The sequence below is a fragment of the Hemiscyllium ocellatum genome, chromosome 42 (assembly GCF_020745735.1).
Source record: "Hemiscyllium ocellatum isolate sHemOce1 chromosome 42, sHemOce1.pat.X.cur, whole genome shotgun sequence".
Taxonomy (NCBI): Eukaryota; Metazoa; Chordata; class Chondrichthyes; order Orectolobiformes; family Hemiscylliidae; genus Hemiscyllium; species Hemiscyllium ocellatum.
In genome coordinates, this window is record NC_083442.1 from 16,350,909 (window position 1) to 16,376,444 (window position 25,536).

At 44.6% G+C, this 25,536-nt stretch overlaps 1 protein-coding gene across 1 annotated transcript in view; it reads left to right on the plus strand.

Moving 5' to 3' along the window:
- Nucleotides 1-4,299: 4,299 nt before the first annotated feature.
- The window catches only part of LOC132834865 (semaphorin-7A-like), a 50,193-nt gene continuing 28,956 nt past the window's right edge, over nucleotides 4,300-25,536 (plus strand). Inside the window, exons 1-2 of the mRNA XM_060853968.1 lie at nucleotides 4,300-4,691; nucleotides 13,341-13,480. Coding sequence (XP_060709951.1) covers nucleotides 4,607-4,691; nucleotides 13,341-13,480 — 225 coding nt within the window. The 5' untranslated portion in view covers nucleotides 4,300-4,606. The remainder of the gene's footprint in view (nucleotides 4,692-13,340; nucleotides 13,481-25,536) is intronic.

Below are 25,536 nucleotides of genomic sequence, written 5' to 3' on the forward strand. Positions count from 1 at the left end.
ATTAAAGGATACAAGTCCAGTCCATCCAACCATGTTTCATACAATAGTCCCTTCTTCCCAGGAATCAGTTAACTGGACTTTCTCTGAATTGTTTCGAGGCTAGTTGTATCCTTTCTTAAATAAAGAGACTAAATCAATACACAGTGCTCATAATGCGGTCTCACAAAAATCCTTTGCATCAGACATTCCTACTTTGATGTTGCATTCTCCTTGTGATAAAGCACAATATTCTATTTGTCTTTAGGTACGAGTGAGGCTTGGGAAATGCAGTGTTGTTCTAGTCCCACTGAGCCACAGGTCGCAACACTAAACCAAAAATACTTAGGCCAACACTTTATCTACTTCACGTTGTATGTAGATCTACCAGCAATTTCTTTCATATGTGCAATTAGTGGCTTATTAGTAGTTTGAAATTTATTCAATGCAGATGCAATACTTGGTTAACATACACAGTCAGTGGTATTTGAGTGTAAATAGCTCAAAACAAAGAAACACACAACAGAAAAAGAGGTAAGCAACAGATTTCTCTCTGAAGCAGTTTACTTTAAAATCAAAATGTTTTCAGCCCATTTGTTAAAGTAAGACAGGGATAAGGTGTAGAATGTGCCTCAGTCTGCTCTGCTGATGTTCTGGCACATACGGTGAAGTCAGACTTCATGAACAAAGTTCCCTGGAGTCCTGAGTGTAACAGTATGCTCAAGATGTACATTGTTGAGAAGCTCCTTCAATCACTCTCTCAGATGAGCAAATGGGTTTCACCATGAATTCAACAACAGGTGTTTTGTTTTAGAAACATTTTATTTCATTCCATTTAATTGGTTTTTAGTTTTATTTTCAGAAATTGGACAAATCAGCTGGACATCCCTTCCCAACTAACTGCGCATGACAAAGCATTTTCTAAGCTGTCCAAACAGTCCCAACAGGGGTCTACACCAGAGTATGCGGTTATGACTGTCACATGATTTCGAGTTAAAAATCACATAACACCAGGTTATAGTCCAACAGGTTTAATTGGAAGCACTAGCTTTCGGAGCGGCGCTCCTTCATCTCTACCACCTGATGAAGGAGCGTTGCTCCGAAAGCTAGTGCTTCCAATTAAACCTGTTGGACTATAACCTGGTGTTGTGTGATTTTTAACTTTGTCCACCCCAGTCCAACACCAGCATCTCCAAATCATGACAAGCTCCAAGAAAACTTGAAATCAATTTTTCTAAAGTGTACACCTTCCAAGAAACCAACTGCTGTACCTGAATCCTAACCTTTTGTAACTCATATAGCAGGACAGCCAGATACCTTAGTTCCTTAGAATTCTGTATCTCTCTCCACTGAGAAACTGTGCTGCTTTTTCAGGCTTCATGCTAAGGTGGACGAGTTCATATTGTAGGAGAAAGTGAGGACTGCAGATGCTGGAGATCAGAGTCGAAAAATGTGGCGCTGGAAAAGCACAGCAGGTCAGGCAGCATCCGAGGAACAGGAGAATCCACGTTTCAAGCATAACCCGTTTATCAGGAATGTCAGCCCTGACCGGCTGTGTTTTTCCAGTGCTGCACTTTCTGATAGAATCCATATTGTACTCCATTTGACAAAGAGCGTGCCCACTCTTTTAACCTATTTATATCCCTTATATCTTCCTACTTATAACTTACAACTTACTTTCCTACCTTTCTCTGTGCCATCAACAAAATCAGCAATAATACTTTCAGAATTAAATTGATTGGCCGTGTTTGAGGGTTTTCATTTTGTTTGTTCCTGGGATGTGGGTATTGTTCACTAAGTCAGCATTAATTATCCCTGGACTGAGTGCCTTGTTCAGCCATTTCAGAGGGTGGTTAAGAGTCAATCACCTTGCTGTGGATTTTGCAGTCACATGTAGGCCAGACCAGGCAAAGATGACAGATTTCCTTTCCAAGAGGATATTAGTGACATGGATGGTTTTCCTTTAAGTTAATCCATAGTGGTTTCAAGGTCAGCATTAGACGAGTATTTTTCCCGTAATGGTTCAAGTTTCACCATCTGAACTCATGTTCCCAGAGCATTAAATGAAAACCGAAAGAAATGCTGATGCTGTGAATCAGAAACAAAAACAGAAATTGTTGGAAAAGCTCAGCAGGTCTGGCAGCATCTATGGAGAGAAATCAGAGTTAATGTCCAGTAAACCTTCAGTGACCCGAGACACGAAATCTGACCTCTCTCCACAGATGCTGTCAGACCTGATGAGCTTTTCCAGCAATTTCTGTTTTTGATCCCAGAACATTAGCCCGGGGTTCTGTATTACTCGTCCAGTGACAAGACCACAAAACCTCACCCTCAATGACTTTGACTGAGATTCACGAGAACATGAATTAAGCCACAATTCTTGCACTCAGATTCTTGGCTCTATCAAAATTAAGGATGTTAGCTCTGCTGCCTCACAGCACCAGGGACCCGGGTTCAATTCCCACCTAGGGCGATTGTCTGTGTGGAGTTTGTACATTCTCCCTGTGTCTGCTTGGGTTCCCTCCGGGTGCTCCGGTTTCCTCCCACAGTCCAAATATATGTGGGTTAGGTGAATTGGCCAAGCCCGTGGTGTTAGGTGCAGGGGTAAATGTAGGGGAATGGGTCTGGGTGGGTTGCGCTTCGGCGGGTCAGTGTGGACTTGTTGAGCCGAAGGGCCTGTTTCCACACTGTAGGGAATCTAATCTAATCTAAGATATTCATGGAACTTCCTTGTAATCTTAATTGCTCGGAGCGTCATCACTTTCTTTGATTGGAGGATTAGAGATGCTTATTCTCATCCACTGGCGTGATGAATGCTCAGCTCCATCTTTAACCTGTCGCAGGTACTTAGCACAAAGGCAGATGACGTCTCTTGAGTCGGCACATTATTCTGCCACTGTGCTGCACATTTAGCCTCAGCTACTCTCCGGGTCTGAGAGTGATCACAGAGCGAAGGTAGCATCAGACTCAGTGATTGCTGGCTTCTTTAACCTGTGGACGGCTCTCCCAAATTCTGGGCGGGTGAGTCTGACCTTTGCCCATCTGCGGCAGTGCCACGCTGCAAGATGGTCCATATATTCTCAGGCTTCACATTCTCCCGACGTTACCCTGAGGAGAGAAATCAAGAACTGGTTACTGAGAAGGATATCACATGGGACACAACTGACTGACTTTTGTGTTCACTGATCACGAGTAGAACAGTGATTGTCCCTATCCATTTCTGATCTGGGGAAAACAGAGCCAGTCATTGTATGCCTTTTCTTTGACAATGTGACTACTATTTTCTGCTCCTCCTTTGTGTTCTGGAATGTAATGTTTTATTTCAGATCCCTTTTTGAGTGGTACAAAAGCAATATCTGCTCTAAATATACAGTATACAGATTAGGGGGCCAAATGGTAACGATGTAATAATGTCACCAAAAGTCACAGCCGAATAATCTGGGGGCTCAAGTTCAAATTCCCCTGACAGCAGTCAGTTGAATTAAAAAATGCAGTAAGGTAATCTGGAAACTAAATAAAGGTTTCATATCTCAGAAGGGAAATGCTCTGGAAATCAGATCTGTAATTTCCCAGACTCACTGAAAAGTTAAAGATTTTCAAAAGTACGCAATAATTTCCCCAATTTAGCTGATCTTCAGAACCTAGTTAACAGAAGGCACAGACATGGTTTTGGTATCGAACGAGAGTGCCTTTGTTTTTACAAGTAATTAGTCTCTAGCTACAGGCAAAAAGTCATAAACCGTCAGCATCTAACAGTACACATTAAGATCCACTCCCCTTATATTAGATCCCCCATGCAGGGTACAATTCATTAATACTCAAGAAGCGTAACACCGCCCAGGACAACAACCACCTGATGAAGGAGTAGCTCTGAAAGCTAGTGCTTCCAATTAAAGCCTGTTGGGCTATAACCTGGTGTTGTGTGATTTTTAATTTTGTCCACCCCAGTCCAACACTGCCATCTCCAAATCAGGATAAATTGACCAGCACTCCATTCCCTGCCTTAAATATTCACTCCCACCACAGCCAAAGCTGAGCAGTAGCAGTGTGTACCACTGATGCACTGCAGAAATTCATCAGACAACACCTTCCAAACCCATGAGCTCTATCTACCATGTAGGAGAATAAGGCAGCACCTACCACACTACCTGCAGGTTCCCGCCCACCATCCTATTTTGGAAGTAAATCGCTGTTCCTTTCGTGTCTAAATCCTGGAATACTCTCCCTAACAGCACAGTGTGTCTCTATAGTAAATGCTGTACTGTATACTAATCGGTTCCAGAATATAGCCCACCTACACCTTCTCCAGAGAAACTAGGGGATCGAAACAAGAACTGGTTCAGCTAGCCGCACTCACTTCCCATGGATGCATTTTTAAAGTCATCGTTTTACACGCCGGTATGAGAATGACCGCATTGATGAAGTATTTCTGTTTGATAATTAGATATTTAACCAGTGACTGGGTCTGTAGTACTCTCTAATCGGACCTCCACATGATTACAGTGTAACTGCTGTACACCCACTATAGTCCCTCCCACTGCAAGGCTGTGCAGATCAGACTGAAAGGGAAGGGGGTGAGCTGAAGACTGGTCAGTCTGTCAGGGACTTAACACAGAATCCACGGCCAGAGATGTCTCTGCTCGGTCTCTTCCTCTCGCTCCTCCTCAGCAGCGCCTCATCCCGTACCTTACCCCGACTCAAACTGAATCTGATGGGTAAGTGGGGGCTCCTGACCCCATTTCCATGGGGAGGGCATTGTGTGTGTGTGTGTGTCTGTGTGTGTGTAAACTGTGAGCACTCAGTGAGGGAGGGGATTTAAATTATATCGCTGAATATTCTCCGGTGTCGCCGGGCTAATTTGTCCCCAGTTCTGGGGCAGCCTGGGGCTTGGGACTTGCATTAATCCAACCCTTCACCGAGCTCTGCATCTCTCTGTCAATCTATACCTCCAGCCATTTGCTCCCATTATCGCCCTCAATGCACCCGGGACGCTCAGAAAAGCTGTTTGTTTTCATTCCTAAAAACCTAAAGAAATGTGGATGCTGGAAATCAGAAACAAAAACAGAAATTGCTGGAGAAACTCTGCAGGATTGGCAGCACCTGTGCAGAGAAAGCACTGGACCAACAAGACTATCTCTTTATTTTCTTCTATCCCTTTAGTTATCTATCTCCATCTACTTTTCTCTCTCCATGCTGATCTGTATGCCCATGGTTCAATCAGCATCATTTGATCTTTGGCTCTCGTTAATCACTATCTGCGCTGAAAATGTGTTGCTGGAAAAGCGCAGCAGGTCAGGCAGCATCCAAAGAGCAGGAGAATCGACGTTTCGGGCATAAGCCCTTCTTCAGGAATGAGGAAAGTGGAGTGTAAGATCGTAAGACACAGAATTTATAGCAAAAGTTTACAGTGTGATGTTATTGAAATTATACATTGAAAAATATCTGGATTATTTGTTAAGTTTCTCATCTTTTAGAATGAACATATTGGTTTCAGTTCTTTCATATGTAAATCACAGAACTTTTTAAAAGTTACATTCCTCATTCCTGAAGAAGGGCTTATGCCCGAAACGTCAATTCTCCTGCTCTTTGGATGCTGCCTGACCTGCTGCACTTTTCCAGCAACACATTTTCAGCTCTGATCTCCAGCATCTGCAGTCCTCACTGTCTCCTCTCATTAATCACTATCTCTAGCATCTGTATCTGTTTACACTATCTATTTCTCCCTGTCATTCTCTTTTGTGAATTCTCTCCTCCTGGTGATCCATTTCTGTCATTGTGAAGGTTTTGGTACCAGGTGATACTGGCACTGTCATTGTCGATGTCCCTTTCCTCAGTTAAAAATCACACAACACCAGGTTATAGTCCAATAGGTTTAATTGGAAGCACTTGCTTTCGGAGCGACGCTCCTTCATCAGGTGGTTGTGGAGTGTAAGATCGTAAGACACAGAATTTATAGCAAAAGTTTACAGTGTGATGTTATCGAAATTATACATTGTAAAAGGTCTGGATTGTTTGTTAAGTTTCTCATCTTTTAGAATGAACATATTGGTTTCAGTTCTTTCATATGTAAATCACAGAACTTTTTAAAAGTTACACCCTCAAGGGAACTTTGGCGAAAGTGAGGACTGCAGATGCTGGAGATTAGAGTCGAGAGTGCGGTGCTGGAAGAACACAGTAAGTCAGGCAGCATCCAAGGAGCAGGAGAATCAATGTTTCGGGCAAAAGCCCTTTGTTGGGAATGATTTCATGTCAGGAGAAAGTGAGGACTGCAGATGCTGGAGATCAGAGCTGAAAATGTGTTGCTGGAAAAGCACAGCAGGTCAGGCAGCACCGAAGGAACAGGAGAATCGATGTTCCGGGCAAAAGCCCTTTGTTGAGAATGATTTTATGTCAGCCCAGATTATGCAGTTAAGGTGTGAGGTGTCCTGTGACTGTGAGCCACCTTGAAAGCTAGTGTTTCCAAATAAACCTGTCGGACTGTAACTTGGCGTTGTGTGCTGTTTAACTTTTTAAGTGCCATCCACAAAAATATAATCAGCTTCAATCTTTCTCACCAGTTTCTAGAGAGCTGACATTCACACTTATCCATTTTAATGACAACAGAGTTAACAGTCAGGAAAGATTACACAGTTGTTGGAGAAAGAATGAAAGACCAAAATTGCCCCACATAAAAATTCTTCTCTGAACCCCGAAACCTGAACTTATTTACGGGTGCTGACCTTTGACATCAATTTATCTGCATGTTGCTGATTTTCAGTGTTTTGTATTTTTCTTGGAGAAACAGAGGCTGAAGGTCAGGAATTTGACAGGATAAAGACTGAGAGCATGCCTTACAGAGGGACAGGATGAGCAAATTGCAATGAGGGGATTGCACAATCTCACTGGGCGATAACGAGTGAGTGGTGGGGTTAGTCTGTCATCTCATGGCGTTGTTCAGGCGCCTGTCACAGTACCTGTTGGATGATTAGTGGTGACGACATTGCATTAGGATGCATTGATTCATTCATTGTTCATGGGGCACTAGCAGAGGTTTGTCAAGGTGAATCAAGATTAGTCAACCTCACAAGCAGCCAGCTGGGTGATGAAATGAAATTGCAGCAATCGACAAGGAGGTGATATCATAGAATCCCTACAGTGTGCCAAGTCCACGCTGACCCTCCCACCCAGACGCACCCCCTACCGTATCCCTGTAATTCTGCATTCTCCATCGTTAACCCACCTAGCCTGCATATCCCTGAGCACTACAAGCATTTAGCATGGCCAATCCACCTAAACCTGCACATCTTTGGAGTGTGGGAGGAAACCAGAGCACCTGGAGCAAACCCACGCAGAAACAGGGAGAATATGCAAACTCCACACAGGCAGTCGCCCGAGGGTGGAATCAAAACCTGAGTTCCTGGTGCTGTGAGGCAGCAGTGCTAACCACTGAGCCACAATACTGCCCATTGTTGAGGTTTTGTACCTGCTGGTATGAGGTGATGGATAGTACTGAAACTGAGAGTCCTGGAGGCTGACTCTGTAAGGTTGAAAATGTGTTGCTGGAAAAGCGCAGCAGGTCAAGCAGAAGCAGGAGAGTCGACGTTTCGGGCACGAGCCCTTCTTCAGGAATGAGGAGAGTGTGTCCAGCAGGCTAAAATAAAAGGGAGGGAGCAGGGACTCTGTAAGGTTTCCAATTTCAGAAAATTATGAACAGCTTTGTTTTCTTTTCACAGAAGAGCGACAGCTGAGAGATGATAAAGCTTTTAAAATTAGGGACAGGTTTGAGATGGTAGATATTGACAAAATATTTCTATTTGTGGGGAAATCAAATTGAGTGTACCAGTAAATTCAGTAGGAAATTCAAGAGAAAGTTGCTGAGAGAACTATTCGAATATAGCATGACTATCTTATTGATGTAGCTGGCAGTCAAAGCAAGTGCTATCTATGTTTCCATAAGCGTTTATTTTCTTCCTGGAATAAGCTGCTGTAGCGTATAATTTGAGGAGTGGCGCTCCACATAACGCATGCAACTAGGTGACCAATCCCACTGCCACTGCCTGCTTTAGGCACACCAGAAATTGTTTACACGCTGTTGGTCTTGGCCAGGGTACAAGCGTACCTTCCTCGGCTATCAAGTACCAGAGTGGGACTCAAACCCGAAACTTCTGATAGTGATATTATCCGCTGTGCAACAAGGCGGCACGGTGGCACAGTGGTTAGCACTGCTGCCTCACAGCGCCTGAAGACCCGGGTTCAATTCCCGACTCAGGCGACTGACTGTGTGGAGTTTGCACGTTCTCCCCGTGTCTGCGTGGGTTTCCTCCGGGTGCTCCGGTTTCCTCCCACAGTCCAAAGATGTGCGGGTCAGGTGAATTGGCCATGCTAAATTGCCCGTAGTGTTAGGTAAGGGGTAATGTAGGGGTATGGGTGGGTTTCGCTTCGGCGGGTCGGTGTGGACTTGTTGGGCCGAAGGGCCTGTTTCCACACTGTAAGTCTAATCTAAAAATGACTCCACAGCAGAAACACTTGAGGTGAAAGATAATGAAGCCTTGAAAGGGAAGCTACATAAACATGAGCAGGAAAGGGCTGTGAGAACGAGCAGATGGAATGAAGTGAAGGTCAACTGGGCGGCAGTTCGCACAGAGAATGAACATTAATATATTATATTACGCATTGGAACATAGTTTTCAATATTAAGCCAATTCGATTCACTCCACGTGAATTCAAGAAATGGATAATGGCACTGGATACAGTGAAGACTGTGGCCCCTGTCAGATTTCAGCAATAGTACTGAAGACATGTGCTCCAGAACATACCTCTCCCCTAGCTAAGCTCTTGCAGTACAGTTACAACACTGGTATTTACCTGACAATGTGGAAAATTGGGGCAGCATGGTGGTTGGGGTGGCACAGTGGCTCAGTGGTTGGCACTACTGCCTCACAGCACCAGGGATCCAGGTTCAATTCCAGCCTTGGGCAACTGTCTGTGTGGCGTTTGCACATTCTCCATGTGTCCGCATGGGTTTCCTCCAGGTGCTGTGGTTTCCTCTCACAGTCCAAAGATGTCCCAGTCAGGTGAATTCGGCATTCTAAATTGCCCATAGTGTTAGGTGCATTAGTTGCAGAGAAATGGGCCTGGGTGGGTTACTCTTCAGAGGGTTGGTGTGGACTGGTTGGGCCGAAGGGCCTGTTTCCACACTGGAGGGAATCTAATTGTCCAGGTATGTCCCGTACTCAAACAGGACAAATCCAAATCGGTCAATTGAGGCTTCATCAATTTACAGTCTATTATCGTAAAATATTGAAGGAATTATTATTATTAGTTTTTATCAAGCAGCACTTGCCCAGCTCATTGATGGCCAGTTTGGGTTCTGTCAGGGCCACTCATCTGTTGGCCTCATTACAATCTCAGTTTGAATACAGAGAGAGGAGAAGTGGGAGGGATTGTCCTGAGAACAAGATTACATTCAACTAAGTGTGGTAGCAAGGCGCCTGAGCAAGATAGGAAATAGCATGCATTAGTGAGAAAACACTCCCCTAATTGGAGTCATACTAGACACGTAGGGAGGTGTTTGTGGTTGTTGAAGGTCAGTCATCTAAGTTCCAGTCATCTGTGCAGGAGTTCCTCAGGGTAGGGTCCTATACTCAACCATGCTTCATCAATGCTCTTAACTCCATCATAAGGTCAGAAGTGGGGAGGTTACCTGTTGGTGAGTGTTCAGCATCATTCACAACTTCTTAGATACCGAAACTGTCCATGATCAAATGCAACAAGGTCTGGACTATATCCAGACTTGGGCTGACAAGTGGATTCCTGATGAAGGGCTTTTGCCCGAAACGTCGATTTCGCTGCACTTTGGATGCTGCCTGAACTGTTGTGCTCTTCCAGCACCACTAATCCAGAATCTGGTTTCCAGCATCTGCAGTCATTGTTTTTACCAAATGACAAATAACGTTCACACCATACAAATACCAGGCAATGACCATCACTGAATCCTTCACTGTTAACCATCTTGGGGTTACCATTGACCCAAAACTGAATTGGACTGGCCATATAACTACAGTGACTACAAAAATAGATCAGATGCTAGAAATACTGTGGTACGTAACTCACCTCTTGACTCCCCAGAGCCTGTCCATCATCTACTAGGCACAAGTCAGGAGTGTGATGGCGTACTCCGCACTTGCCTAGATGGGTGCAGCTCCAACAACACTCATGAAACTCAATGTCATTCAGGACAAAGCAGCTTGCTTGATTGGCATCACATCCACAAACATCCGTTCCCTCTATCATGGATGCACAGAGTAGCAATGTGTACCGTGTGCAGAAATTCACCAAAGCTCCTAACACAGCACCTTCCAAACCCATGACCACTTCCAACTAAAAGGTCAAGGGCAGCACATACACCTGCAAGTTCCCTACAAACCACTCAGCATCCTGACTTGGAAATTATCGCCTTTCCTTCAGTGTTGCTGGCCATGATCCTGGAATTCCCTCCTCAACAGCACAGTGGTCTAGCACATGGACTGCAGTGGTTGAAAAAGGCAACCTCACTGTAGGCTGGAACCGTTTTCACTGGAGCATATGAGGTGGAGGGGTGACCTTATAGACATTTATAAAATCATGAGGGGTATAGGTAAAATGAATAGCAGGTGCCCTTTTCCTAGGGTTGGAGATTTCAAGACCAAAGAGCATATTTTCAAGATGGGAGGAGAAAGATTTCAAAAAGACAGAAGGGGCAATGTCTTTACATAGGGAGTGGTTTTGGGTGTGGAATGAACTTCCAGAGATGCGGGTACAGCTACAAGACATTTGGATAAGTACATGAACAGGAAATGTTTGAGTGGATATGGGCCAAAAGCAGGCAGGTGGGACTAGTTTAGTTTGGGATTGCGGTCAGCACGGACTGGATAGTCTGAAGGGCCTTTGTCTGGGCTCGATGGCTGTACGACTCTGGGGGCTGTCAATAAAGCTTGGCCCAGCCAGCAATGCCCTTGCCCCAAGAATGAACATTAAGAGGAAGCATTTATTTTTCTGTCTTGTAAAATATGTAAACATGAATAGTGCCAAGGCTTGGTTGGTCAACTGTGATGCAGGCCGCATCTCAAACCACTGGAGCAGAATGGCAATGTAATGTTCCAGAAATACATCAGTGGAAACAAAATGCAAAAGGCAAGATGTTGAGAGAGGAAAACAGGATAGAAGAAAGACAGATGATGGTGTTATTGAGGTTTGAAGCTTATGGGTGGAATGATCTGTAAATCAGAGTTGAAAACAGCTTTACCACATAACTCAGTGAATTCTAAACATTGGCAATCATAATAGAAACGACAGGAGAGGGTGGGTCATGGAGAAACTGTGGAGTGAGTTAGAAGGGTTGATAATCATAGAGTTGGTGAAACAGTTTTCTGACTTGCTGGATGTTTTGGGTATTTGTTTTTATTTTTATTAAGCAGTTTACAGGTCTTTCAACTCATCGACCCACTCTCAGTGCCAGGAGCATCTGCAGTCCATTACTACCAAAGGCTGCAGCACAGTCAAGGGAGATGAATTGGTTTAACACTGCAGCAGTCAGGATCAGAGTGGTGCTGGAAAAGCACAGCAGGTCAGGCAGCATCCAAGGAGCAGGAAAATCGATGTTTCGGGCAAAAGCCCTTCATCAGGAATCTCCAGCACCTGCAGTACCCCCTTGCACCTACTTAACACTGCAGCAAGAAAGGCCCAAAGATTTGTGTCTAATTACTGAAACTTTGTACTTTTAAAAAATCTATTCTTGGGATATGGGATTCAGTACAAGTACCAAAGTTTAATGCCCACTTTTAATTGCAGTAAGAAAGTGGTGATGACCTGCCTTCTTGAACCACTGCAACCCATTACATTTACCGGAATATTATGCAGGACGTCAATGATATGGGGTGGTCAGAGAAACAGAAACAAAAACAGAAATGGTTGGAAAAACTTAGCAATTCTGTGAAGAGAGTCCGGTGACTCTTCTTCAGAGGATCTCAGAAAACCTGAGGCTTAAAACAGGGAAGGCAATGGGGAAATGTAAATCAGGCGTTCAAAATTGCGACACATTTTCAAAGAGTAAGCGAGGGAGAGTTGTCCCTGAGGAAACAGAGGACACACAATTGAAAGAACCTAAGGGTTGGTGGAGTGAAACCCCTGATAAATTTGGGAAACAGTGACTGTGGACTGAAAGGGTAATTTCGTCCAGCATGGAGGAGTTTTCCTTCCAAGGTGCAGCACCCCAGAAACAGTTGGACAGTGAATCAATGTTGTTTCTGTCAGCTCAAAGGCCTCTAATGCTCAGCAATATCAACGCAATTGTAATCCCTTCTCCAGCTAGCCATCTGAGGATGGCTTCAGATTACAATGGAGCCCCGTCCCAAATACAGCCAGAATAGGATTTAAACTCAGTGTTGTTGGCACCAATCTCATTCCTCCTAGCGCTCCAGTTAATGGTGACAGACACTTTTGTGTCGTGCATATTACAGCTTGGAGAGACAGCTATTAGAGACTCCAATTTCTTCCCATCCTGTGGCCGATTCTCTCACATTCTAGCATGTAATAGGGTTACAACTTGATGATCTCGCTGTTTTGTAACATTCCAACACACCTTCCTGGACCAGTGATTGCCTGGAGTGAGATTTGAACCTGAATCCCCTGGCTCAGAGGAAGGGGATACCATCCACTGCATTCAGAGGCCTCCTTCATTGAATTACATGACTTTGCGTTGGATTTGGATAGTCCCTCTCCATGGTTAAGTGAACATGAATATTGATCACACCTGTTCTTTCTGAAGGAGTGTATAAAGCTCACACTGAGAGCTAGGAGAAAGTGAGGACTGCAGATGCTGGAGATCAGAGTCGAAAGTGTGGTGCTGGAAAAGCACAGTAGGTCGGGAAGCATCCGCAGAGCAGGAGAATAAGCCCTTGTCTGAAACGTCGATTCTCCTGCTCCTCAGAAGCTGCCTGACCTACTCTGCTTTCCCAGCGACACACACTTCACACTAAGAACTGTGATAAATAATGTAACTGTGTGCAATTCTCTCAACGAACTAATGCTGCCTATCTCCTTGCTTTCAGGAAGTACCATAATCAGGGCTTCTTGTGGGATACTGAGTCGGTCTGCATTTGGGAGACCGCTCCCCCATCACTCATTATCTCAGTGGAGAAATTATAATGGACACGTTCAGAGAGAGAATACTTGTAGTATTCTGGGTTTACATGTCATGTTACACATGTTATGGGAAATTGGGCCGTTTCAGTCACTCCTATCCTGTCGCCATGGTTACCATTTCATTCCAATGACAGTTTGTTCTTTTCCCTGTCCTTTGAGTTGATCAATAATCAGTCAATCCGTGCTCTTTTCTATCTTTACAGCTGAAATTCAAGAACGGTTCCTATTTCACTCGACTGAGGAATATACAACCACGCTCCGTGAGGGAAGCACTGTTTACGTTGGGGGGAAAGAAATTCTTTACCAGATAAAGTTGGAAGAAGCTCCCAGCTTGATAAAAAAGGTACAGTGGGATCAGCCTGATCCAGAGATGCTAATGTCTTGACCAGTTGCCATGGTTGGTAAAATGACAAACTGTAGACAATCCACAGGAGGAGATGGGTTGAGTATATTCGAGGCTGAGTTTGTCAGGTGTTTGATCGACAAGGGGGGGGTTCAGGACTATGAGGACATGCAGGAGAATGAAGTTCAGGCCACAGTCAGATCAGCCATGATGTTATGAAGGGCAGAAAAGTGAAGAGGGGCTGAATGGCCCACTCCTGGACCCAATGCCTTTGCAGTTGTACATCTCCATGTGATTTGTTTTGAGTTTTGAATGTGATTTGCTATTAGGAGGAGGAAAGGGGAAATAATCCACTGAATTTCACAGTTCAAACCTCTGAAGCAACCGCCAATAGTCAGGGACCTCTAATGAAATCCCTCAGCTCTGTGAGCACTGAGTTACATTTAAAATTACTGGAAAAGTTCAGGCAGCAACTGTGAAATGATTAAAAATATAGCATTTCAAGTTGATGACATTTCAATAAATTTCAGAACCCGCATTTCTATTTCCAAATATCAGTGTTCTGCAATTTTTTTGAGCCTCACCCTTTCTCTGCTGTAGAAATAGTGTCATGTGAAATGCCATGTTGCAAATATCACTGGTGAGTGGTGTGATCATAGATCATGGAATCGCTACAGTGTGGACTTTCAGGGAACCCACACACATTTGTAATTTTCAGTTTTGTTTCGGCTTTGTACCCGACAATATTGGGAAATTAGATTAAAAAGCAGAGGGGAGAGTCCACAATGGAAATGCGAAGGGACTGTAAGATTGAACTGGAAGTTTGACAGATGCGTCAGACGCAGCAACCACACACAAGCATCTTGAGGAAGTATTGGGCCGCCTCTATCTCTCTCTGGTACACTATTCCCCAATTTCAGCTTCTGTCAGGAATCAAATATGAATTCTTCCAAATGCGTGACCTAGTGGTGACCATAAGCGCTTGTACAGAGGAACCTCGATTATCCGAATACCAATTATCCGAAAAACGGATTATCCGAAGGAGATCTCGAGGTCCCGATAGAAACATTATATCGCATCTTTTGTTTGGAGTGATTAAACAGTCACTGTCTCCAAATGGCTGACCTCCTGTCCTCTCTCTCGCCCCACACTTTCCCTGGAGTTCTACAGAGGCGTGTACCCTAACCTCCTGCCCCTTCCCCAGATAATCTCTTTAACATTTCCTGTACAGGGCAAAGGTAGAACCTGTTAAAACTTTGCAGTAGAAAGGCGTGTGTGTGTGTGTGTGTGTGTGTGTGTGTGTGCGTGCGCGCGCGCGTGCTGCCCCAGAGAGGGGGTGGGGACGGATGGGGGGACCGCTCAGGTGAGTATTGGACGGGTTTGGGGTCGGGGCGAGGCAGAGTCTCACGTGCCGTGTGCTGCTGCTGGTCTTCTGAATGGGCAGCAGACCTTAAAAACTCTGGGCCTCAGAGGAAAAACATTTATTCAATTAACCGAATAATCGATTATCCGAATGAACTAGTGCCCACCCACCTCGTCCGGATAATTGAGGTTCCCCTGTATTTATGTTACATCTCCAGGACAATAAGGAATTGGCTTGGGACTGTCTTTGGGGAGGCAGTAGCAATGTGATTGTGGTCATAATTCAGAATTGTAACCAGTGACCAATCTATTATTTAAATGGAGAAAAATGGCAGACTTGGGGGCTGTGGGATCGTGTTCAACTAATGAGCGAAGTTGGTCAGTGGTGAAAATGGCCTCTTTATTCAGCTACCGCAGTAGCACAGTTCAAGGCAGCAACGGAATCCCAAAGTACAGTTCTTACAGTTGCCTCTTTATCTACCACTCTTATATACATTAAAATTCCACCACTGTGGTGTTACATTGTTTTATCTATAATACCCAAAGGTTTCAGGAAGCAGGAGATGGGCCTACACATTTGCTAAGTACTGGCTGGTACTCCTGATAAGATTAAGGCGGCACGGTGGCTCAGTGGTTAGCACTGCTGCCTCACAGCACTAGGGTCCCAGGTTTAATTCCAGCCTCGGGCGACTCTCTGTGTGTAGTTTGCACATTCTCCCTGTGTCTGTGTGAGTTTCCTCCCACAGTCCAAAGGTGTGTAAGTTAGGTGAATTGGCCATGCTAAATTGCCCCATAGTGGTAGGTCGGTTAGTCAGAGGGAAATAGGTTGAGGTGGGTTACTCTTCGGAGGGTCGGTGTGGACTGGTTGGGCCGAAGGGCCTGTTTCCACACCGTAGGGAATCTAATCTAAGAGTTTCTGTCCAGTCTGCTTACATAATTAAGAGACGTTAATCCTTTTGTCTTTTAAGTTAGTAATAATACTCGGCCTAGATACTCTAAAGAGGAAAGGATAGAAGAGTAAGGGATGTTAAACTGATTACTGCAGCTGGGTCAAGAGATTTGTTTACTATTTGCCCATGTGAGTTTCATTCATTTATGCAGTTTCACCGAAGTGCTGTGTTGTCAGTTAAGGGCCTACTGGTCCTGTTTAAAGGTATTCAGCAAGTACATTAACCGTTTGGAGTTCTGTCTAATGATGCTGCTCCTTTAACAATGTTATGGTGTCCTTGGCTTTTTCTCATAATTCAAACTGTTTCATTTCTGTTGCCCTTTCCTTTCCTTAACTCACTCTGCTTCATTTTCACTTGAACTTTAGCTCTCTCCAAAGATCCTGGGGGTGTTTCCAGCAAATGTAAATGCTGAGCTATTGCTGTAATTATCTCTCCTTTCCTCATGTCTGTTAATCCCAGCAGCTTGGCCTTAATCACCTTTTACAAAACCCCCAAGGTTTCCGTCCTCAGAAAACTCGTGATGACTGGAAGAGGCATTGCTATCTCAAGCACTGTTTAAACCAATCGAATTCAACACCCGGGACAAAAGACACTAACACCCACCACTCGCTGCCTTTGACTCTAACAATCCCAATCCCAATTTGGAACCATCGAACAAATCCCGCAAACAGCCCTCAATCTGTTATGGACCAGGCCAGGCTCCCTCAAAACATTTCAAGGAAATAGCCCAGACCCTAACTTTGCTTGTTGTTTTAAGCTGATGTAATGCGGATATTCCAGGATGCAGCTGACCCAACCACTTTGTTTGCAACAAAACAGAATTTATTCACAAGATTGCCAGATGAAACACAAACAAAAGAGAACAGAATATAAAATAACTTAACCTATCCAAACACCCAACAGATTACCCCAACTTAATGATGCTGTTCCAAATACTTGCAACAATCCCCATAAATACCTCTTGGCATAAAACACAGGGTCTTACAGGAGCGAGAGAGAGAGAGAGAGAGAGATGGCAGAGAGATTCCGCGGGGAACACCTTCTTCCATGGAGCTGTTTCTTGGATCAGCAGCTTCATGACTGACTGCCTTTTAGTGAACAGCCAGACTGCTAAAACCAAACCAAACCAGGGAAAACCTGAGCTAGGGGAACTGGCCATTCCCCTATCATTGTACAAGTGGCTTTTTTTTAAAACTTAAAAGCCTTTTGCCTGAGGTGATACCTGTTAGCTATAAACAAATCGTCCCTAAACCCCAAACTTTTTGGAGTCTATGTCTTTTATGACCTCTCTGAAAACAAAGTCAAGGACAACATAACCTTGTTAAAGGAGCAGCATTGTCACACCTGTAATCTATTCAGGTTGAGGGGTATGGTATTGTTTATAAAACGGACACTTATTCAGAGGTGGCTTTTGATGGACTGATAAGGGTTAAAGGTGTGAAGAGGTTGAAAGGGATGTTTTCATTTTCGTCAATATTGTAATAGTAAGATATACTGCAAAACCACGGTTTTATGATTGAAAGTAAGGAGTTATGAATGAATCAAATGGGAATTAAATGTTATTAAGTATAGACTCATGGGAGTGGGTTAGAGACCTATAATACAATATCTCACAGGTTACTGTGTACAAAACATAGAAAGCTAGCTTACAGGTACAGCAGCAGGAAATCAGGAAGTTTTTTTTATTCATTTGTGAACTTGGGTGTCACTGCCTGGCCAGCATTGATAGCCCACCCCTAGTTGCCCCTTGAGAAGGTGGGGTGAGCTACCTTCTTGAATTGCTGCAGTCCACTTGTTGTGGGTTGACCCACAATGCCATTAGGGAAGGAATTCCAGGATTTTGACCCAACAACTGCAAAAGAATGGTGGTATATTTCCAAGTCAGGGTGGTGAGTGGCTTGGAGGGGAACTTGCAGGTGGTAGTGTTCCCAAGTACCTGTTGCCCTTGGCCTCCTAGATGGGAGTGGTCATGGGTTTGGAAGGTGCTGTCTAAGGATCTTTGGTGAATTTCTGCAGTGCATCCTGTAGGTAGCACACACTGCTGCTATTCAGCGTGGTGGTGGTGGAATTGAATGTTTGTGGATGTGTTGCCAGTCAAGCGGATTGCCTTGTCCTGGATGGTGTCAAGCTTTTGTGTGTTGTTGGAGCTGCACCCATCCAGGTAAGTGGGGAATACTCCATCACACTCCTGACTCGTGCCTTGTAGGTGGTGGATAGACTTCGGGATGTCAGGAGGTCAGCTACTTGCCGCTGTATCCATAGTCTCTCACCTGCTCTTGTAGCCATTGGTGTTTATGTGGTGAATCCAATTGAGTTCTTGGTCAATGGTAACTCCAAGTTTGTTGACAGTGGGGGGGGGGGGGGAATTCAGTGATGGCAATACCAAAGGGGCAGTGGTTAGAATGTCTCTTATTGGTGATGGTCATTGTCTGGCATTTGTGTGCTGTGGATATTACTTGCCACTTGTCGGCCCAAACCTGGATATTGTTCAGTTCTTGTTGCAGTTGAGCAAGGAGACGGTTAATGGAATGTTAGCTCTTATTTCAAGGAGGTTGTAGTATAACAGCAGGAAAGTCCTTCTGCAACTCACCAAGGTGCTGATGAGACCACATCTGGTAGTTTTGGTCCCCTTATTTAAGGAAAGATGTCATTTCCTTGGAGACAGTTATGAGAAGGTTTACTAAGCTGATCCCTGGTTTGAAGGGATTGTCTGATGAGCAAAGGCTATACAGGTTGGGATTCTACTCTCTGGAGTTGAGAAGAATGAGGGGTGATCTCACTGAAACATGTAGGATTCTTAAGGGGCTTGACAGGGTAAATGTTGAGTTAATGTTTCTCCTCATGGGAGACTCTAGGACCAAAGGGCATAGCCTCAGAGTAAAGAGGTGCCAACTTAAGGCTGAGATGAGGAGGAATTTTTCTCTGAAAGTTTTAGAGTCTTTGGAACTGCTTGCCGCAGAGAGTTGTGGGAACAGAGTGCATATTTACGACTGAGAGAGATAGGTTTCCTAAAGAAGGAAACCTGCCAATTTTACCTATGTTCTTTTAAAAAGCACATTCACAGGTCAAGGGCATCACTGGCTAGGTCAGCACTTATCCCTGAAGAGGTTAACAGTTAGCCACATTATTGTGGGTCTGGAGTCACATGTAGGCCAGACCAGGTAAGGATGGCATTAGTGAACCAGATGGATTTTTCCAACAATGGTTGCACAGTCATCATTAATTCCCGATTTTTGTTGAATTCAAGTTCCGCTGCCTGCCATACCAGGATTTGAACCTGTGCCTCCAGGATATTTGCCTGAATTAACAGCCCAGCAATAATACCACTAGACCATCAACTCCCCTACACGTGATGCTAGATTCCCCAATAACGCGACCGACCCCTGAGCTGCCCTGTGCAATTGCCCTTGGGAGCTACTCAAGGGCGGTTACCATTGGGTAAGAAACGCTGTCCTTGTCAGGGGTGCCAACATCGTGGGAAGGGACAAAGGAAAGAAAAATGCTTCATTATTCATTGCTGACTATTATGTTTTCTTGTCAACAACTTTTAAAAGTAAACCTATTTCCAATTCAATTGAATGACTGTTGTCCTTGGATATGACAGAAAAAAGAGGTCCTTTGTCTTCAGCTGTTTAGCTGACGGTAAACTGGCTATTGTGACAAATGCCAGGTTATGACATCACTTGCCAAATAATGCTACCTGCGGTTTGAACAGCATTGTGTTCATACAGCTGAACTTCCTCAATGTCATTGTCAAATTGGAAACCATACCCTGAAGTTAAATCTCAATTGAAAAAACATTTTCTTTTTCTCCTTTTCTCCCCTCTCTCTCTCTCTCTCTCTCTCTCTCTCTCTCTGGGCACCACCTCCATTGATTCAAATCACGCCTATCCCCGATCAGCAACCCAACTCCCACCCTATCCCCAGCTTTCACTTCTGAAGAAAGGTCATTGGATTCAAAACATTAACTCTGTTTCTGTCGCCATAGAACTTGCCAGATCTGCTGATTTTCTCTAGTACTTTTTGTTTCTGTTTTAGACCTCCACTGTCAGCATTTTTAATCTCATTAGAGTCAGCATGGAAACAGACGCTTCGGTCCGATTTGTTCGCACTGACAATCAATCCGACCTAGTCCCATTGACCTGCGTTTGGCCCATATCCCTCCAATTCCATCCTCCTTATATCCCATCCAGATGCCTTTTAAATGCTGTAATTGTATCAGCCTCCAGCACTTCCTCTGGCAGATTATTCCATACATACACCACCCTCTGTGTGAAAAAGTTGCCCCTTAGGTCCCTTTAAAAATCTTATCCCTCTCACCCTAAACCTATGTCTCTAGTTTTGGACTCCCCTATCCTGGGAAAAAAGACCCTGGTTATTCACCCTATTCATGCCCCTCAGGATATTATAAACCTCTGTCAGGCCAGCCCTCAGCCTCCAACACTCCAGGGAAAAAAAAGGCCATCTGCCACTCCCATGCCTATTGGCCAATCCGATCAGGTTGTAGCCAGTTATGATTTTGTTTTATATTTACGGGCAGTACGGTGGCTCACTGGTTAGCACTGCTGCCTCAGGGTACCAGGTTCGATTCCAGCCTCGGGTGACTGTCTGTGTGGAGTTTGCACATTCTCCCCGCGTCTGCGTGGGTTTCCTCCGGTTTCCTCCCACAATCCGAAGATGTGCAGGTCAGGTGAACTGGCCATGCTAAATTGTCTGTAGTGTTAGGTGCATTAGTCAGAGGGAAGTGGGACTGGGTGGGTAACTCTTCTGAAGGTCAGTGTGAACTTGTTGGGCCAAAGGGCCTGTTTCCACACTGTAGGGAATCCAATCATTATTGTGAGATGGGAACAGGGAATTCTTTTTTACTCTAGTTGGTTCAGCGATGGTTTTACCCAAATGATCCAATTCAAACTGTATTCCAGAAAATTATTGGAGCATCTTGAGGTAGGATTAAGATCTGAAATATTAATGTAGACATTAGTTCCAAACACTAGCTAAACCAGACAAACATAACTCAAAGCTATTATCAAAATGAGAAATGCTGAGAGTTGTATTGCCGAGCCATTGTAGAGAGAATGTTTGACCTTTTATGGGAAAAAAATATATCTTGGCAAAGATACTCTGGTATCATCTGTCAATTGTGTTTGGCTGCATTGAAAGGGGAGAAACCTTTGGGGATGGACAACATGATGAGTACCAATCCAAGGCTTGAGTGTAAAAATTAAATCTGATCTCTCCAGTGAGGGAGCGCTGTACTCTCATGGAGGTGCTAAATCGAGACTCAGTTAGGATGACTGTAGGCTAAACATAGCACCACTTTGAAGAACAGGGGAAGGCGGACGTGAAGGCTCGGACGGTAGGGGTGGGGAGTGCCTACTTTCTTGATTCCTGCCTGTTTGTCCTTCAAGTATCGTCGCAAAAGTCGTCTGGATAATATCACACTGCGGTTTTTGCAGAAGCTGGCAGTGTATAAATTGGCAGCAGTGATGCATACATTACAGCACTTTAAAAGGAATCCATTGGTTGGAAAATGATGTAGCAAGAAAAGGTGCTATGTAAATGCAAGTATTCCTTTTTAATATCTGCTACTTGCTCAGTCTTTTTTGTTGCGGTTAAGGTGACAGGTATTCTTTGGCAACTTTCTGACCATTTTTGTTGCAGAGTTATTTTTCAAAGTTTCCTTCAGTGGTTATAGTGGAAGAAAATATGTATTTACTTCGTCAAGTTTAAAAATGGGGAAATTCAGATTTGAATTTTCCCTAAAACTTCTAACCAACAAACTAGTGCTTCCCAAATATCGCTCAACTGGGATCACAACGTGAGACATGAAAATGGTAGTGTTCCCTCAGCGAGGACATTGTGGAGAGAGTTAGGGGTATAGGTGGGGGGGAGAGGCCCTGCCAGAGCCTGACGCAGTTGTTATAACTCAGTCAGAGCTCCGCAGCGGCCAGCGCTACCCCAGAACATATGAGCTCAACATTCCAGCTTGTGAGCCCCCTCATATCTCAGCCTATACTTTGGGAAACCTATTTTTTTACTCACTCATGGGATGCGGGAGTCACTGCCTCTGGGGTCCTGTCCCTAGTTGCCCCTTGAGAAGGTGGGGGTGAGTTGCCTTCTTGAACCACTATAGTCTGCCTGCTGTGGGTAGACCCACAATGCTATTAGGTGAGGAATTCCAGGATTTTCACCCAGCGACAGTGAAGGAACGGCGAAATGTATCCAAGTCGAGATGGTGAGTGGCTTTGAGTGGAGCTTGGAGGGGGGTGGTGTTCCCATGTTGCTGCTGCCCTTGCCCTTCTCAATAGAAGTGGTCATGGGTTTGAAAGGTGCTGTCTGAGGATCTTTGGTCAATTTCTACCATGCATTTTGTAGATAGTACACACTGCTTTTACTGAGCATTGGTGGTGGAGGGAGTGAATGTTTGTGGATATGGTTGCTGTTTTGCCTTAAATAATGTCAAGCTTCTCGAGTGTTGTTGGAGCTGCACCCGTCCAGGCACGTGGGGAGTATTCCATCACACTCTTGACTTGTACCTTATAGATGGTGGACAGGCTTTGTAGAGTTATGAGGTGAGCTATTCACAGGAGTATTCCCTGCTCTTGTAGCCACTGCATTTATATGGCCAGTCCAGTTCATTCTCAATGGGTACCCTCAGGATTTTGGCAGTGACATTGTATAAGCAATTCCTGTAGTAACTCCTCACTGAGGAAAGTGCATCGTGATGGACCATTACTCCATGAGATACAGGAGCAGAGTTTGGCCTTTCAACCCATCGAGTTTGAGATGTTTCTCAGACCCATCCTCCTGCCTTCTGCCTGTAACCTTTGATCCCTTTAATAAGGAAGAACCTATCTATGCCTTAAATATACACAGTGACCTGGCCTCCACAGCCCTCAGCGACAATGACTTCCACAGATTAACCACCCTTTGGCTAAAAAAAATCCTCCTCATCTCAGTTCTAAGGGATCCTCCCTTCATTCTGAGGCTGTACTCTCAAGTTCTAGTCTGTCCTATGAGTCAAAACATCATTTCCATGTTCACTCTTTCTAGGCCTCTCAGTATCCTGTAAGATTCAATCCGATCCTCCCCTACCCTTCTGAATTCCATCAAATACAGACCCAGAATCCTCAGCTGTTCCTCATATGACAAGCCTGTCAACCTTGGGATCATTCCTGGAAACCTCCTCTGGATCCCCTCCCAGGGCAGCACACCTTCCTTAGATACGAGGTCCGAAACCGCTCACAATATTCCAAATGCAGTCTGATCAGAGTCTTATACAGCTTTATCAGTACATCCCTGCTCTTGTATTCCAGCCCTCTCGAAATGAATGCTCACATTACGTCTGTCCTCCTGTCAATTGAGCTTGCACGTTAACCTTAAGAGAATCCTGAACTCTGACCCCTATCTTGCTTCGGATTCCGGAGGCCTTTCTCCGTTGAGAAAATATTTATACTTTTAGTCTGCCTAGCAAAGTGCATGAGCTCACACTTTCCCATATTGGATTCCATCCGCCATTTGCTTGCTCACACCCTGAGCTTGTCCAAGTCCTTCTGCTGCCTTCTCATTTCCTCTTGGTGTCATCTGCAAACTCAGCACCAATGCCCTCAGTTCCTTTGCCCAGGTCACTGATGTCTCACATGTTGAGGTATTCTCTGATCCTTCGTGAAGGTCCCTTTCTGAAACTTCTGGTTTCTGGCCAGGAAATAAAAGCACATGCTCTGTCACATTTCTCCAACCGAAGAAGTCACAAGGTCACAGTCTTGACTTTAGCCTGAAGCCAAGACGTACACTCGCTGGGAAATAATAACTTCATTGCTTTATACATTTCTCTTATACACAAAGATGTAGATCACAGACTGAGTTAAATCAATCGGAACATAACCATTGCTCTGTGCGTGCAACGTCAGTGAAGCGACGTAACAAACTGTTAAATATCGTGTGATACCATCCCTGTAAAATGACTTGGGATCTTTTGCTATGATAAAAATGCTCTTTCGAGTCTAGCTTCTAGTGCCTCCTGAGAAGGATATCCTTTGAACAACAGCACTTCCCAACTCTCGCCATTCACAGAACATTGTAACCTTTCAGTTTTCTTTCTGCTAACCAAATACCATCAGTGACAGCAGAATAACGCTGAATTCTGAGACATGGGCAGCAGGGAAATTCACTCTTCCTACTTGTAGCTATCCACAGTACAAATCACCGAAAAATCAAATGATTGTCATTGCATTTATTGCAACAAAGTCAGCCAGCTTGACATCAGAGGATATGAGCTCCCCTGATTGGGGCTGTTAATCTGCTCCAATTAGGTAGCCCTGGCTGACATAAAAATGTGTTGTGCTGGAAAAGCACAGCAAGCCAGGCAGCATCCGAGGAGCAGGAGAGTCGATGTTTCAGTCATAAGCCCTCCATCAGGAATGTGGTCAGGCCACATTCGAGGATGCTTCTGGTGAAGGGCTTATGCCCGAAATGTCAACTCTCCTGCTCCTCAGATGCTGCCTGACCGGCTGTGCTTTTCCAGTGCCACACTTTTCAACTCTGACTCTCCGGCATCTGCAGTCTTCACTTTCTCTCATAAAAGGGTGAACATCAAAGCTGACACTCTGGTGTCTGACTGTATGAGGCAGGATTATAGTCAAAGGCTATTCATGTTTAAATAAAGGAGGACTTGGTGATGGATACCGGCCTCTGTCATCACACACCTCTGGTTTTCTGTAGAGTCACATCTTGGCCTGATGATATTGGAATAGGGATAGGCAAAGGGATCTCTGACCCTACAGGGCATTACGGAACCAGATGGGTTTATCGCCAACATCAGTTATCATTAAACTAGCTTTTCAGTCTCGATTTTATTGAATACTTCACCATCTGCTATAGTTGGATCTGAACCCATGTGCCCAGAACACTGGCCTGTAGTTCCTGATTCCTAACCCTGCAACAATACAAGGACACCTTGTCATAACATTGCTGGATCATTTCTTCATATTGTCATTCCCTTTTCAGATGTGGGAGATGGTTATACAATCAGATATCACTCCTGTTCTGAACTCTACCGTCTGGATGCTGACACCAATGCTCTCTGGCTTCTCTGTACCCCAGTCGCTGGGTTCTTCCATAGCCAACACGTCCTATAAGACCATAAGTAATAGGAGTGGAAGTAAGGCCATTCAGCCCATCGAGTCCACTCTGCCATTCAGTCATGGCTAATGGGCATTTCAACTCCACTTACCCGCATTCTCCCCGTAGCCCTTAATTCCTCGAGACATCAAGAATCTATCAATCTCTGCCTTGAAGACGTTTAGTGTCCCGGCCTCCACTGCACTCTGCGGCAATAAATTCCACAGACCCACCACTCTCTGGCTGAAGAAATGTCTCTGCATTTCTGTTCTGAATTTACCCCCTCTGCTTTTAAGGCTGTGTCCACGGGTCCTAGTCTCCTCGCCTAACGGAAACAATTTCCTAGCGTCCACCCTTTCCAAGCCATGTGTTATCTTGTAAGTTTCTTTTAAGTCTCCCCCAGGATCCTCAGCCGTTCCTTGTGGAGTGGGAATCAACATTGGGAGCTCTAGAGGCAGGAGCACTATCCACTGAAGCATTTAGTCTCTTGAATGCCCAAAGCCACCTTTCACTCACATTAAATTCAGGCTTTTACAAATCTCCAATCACTGTTCCAGAAATGATACATGTTTTCACAATATAGTTCTATCAATGGGACATTGTTCATTTATATCTGAGAATAAT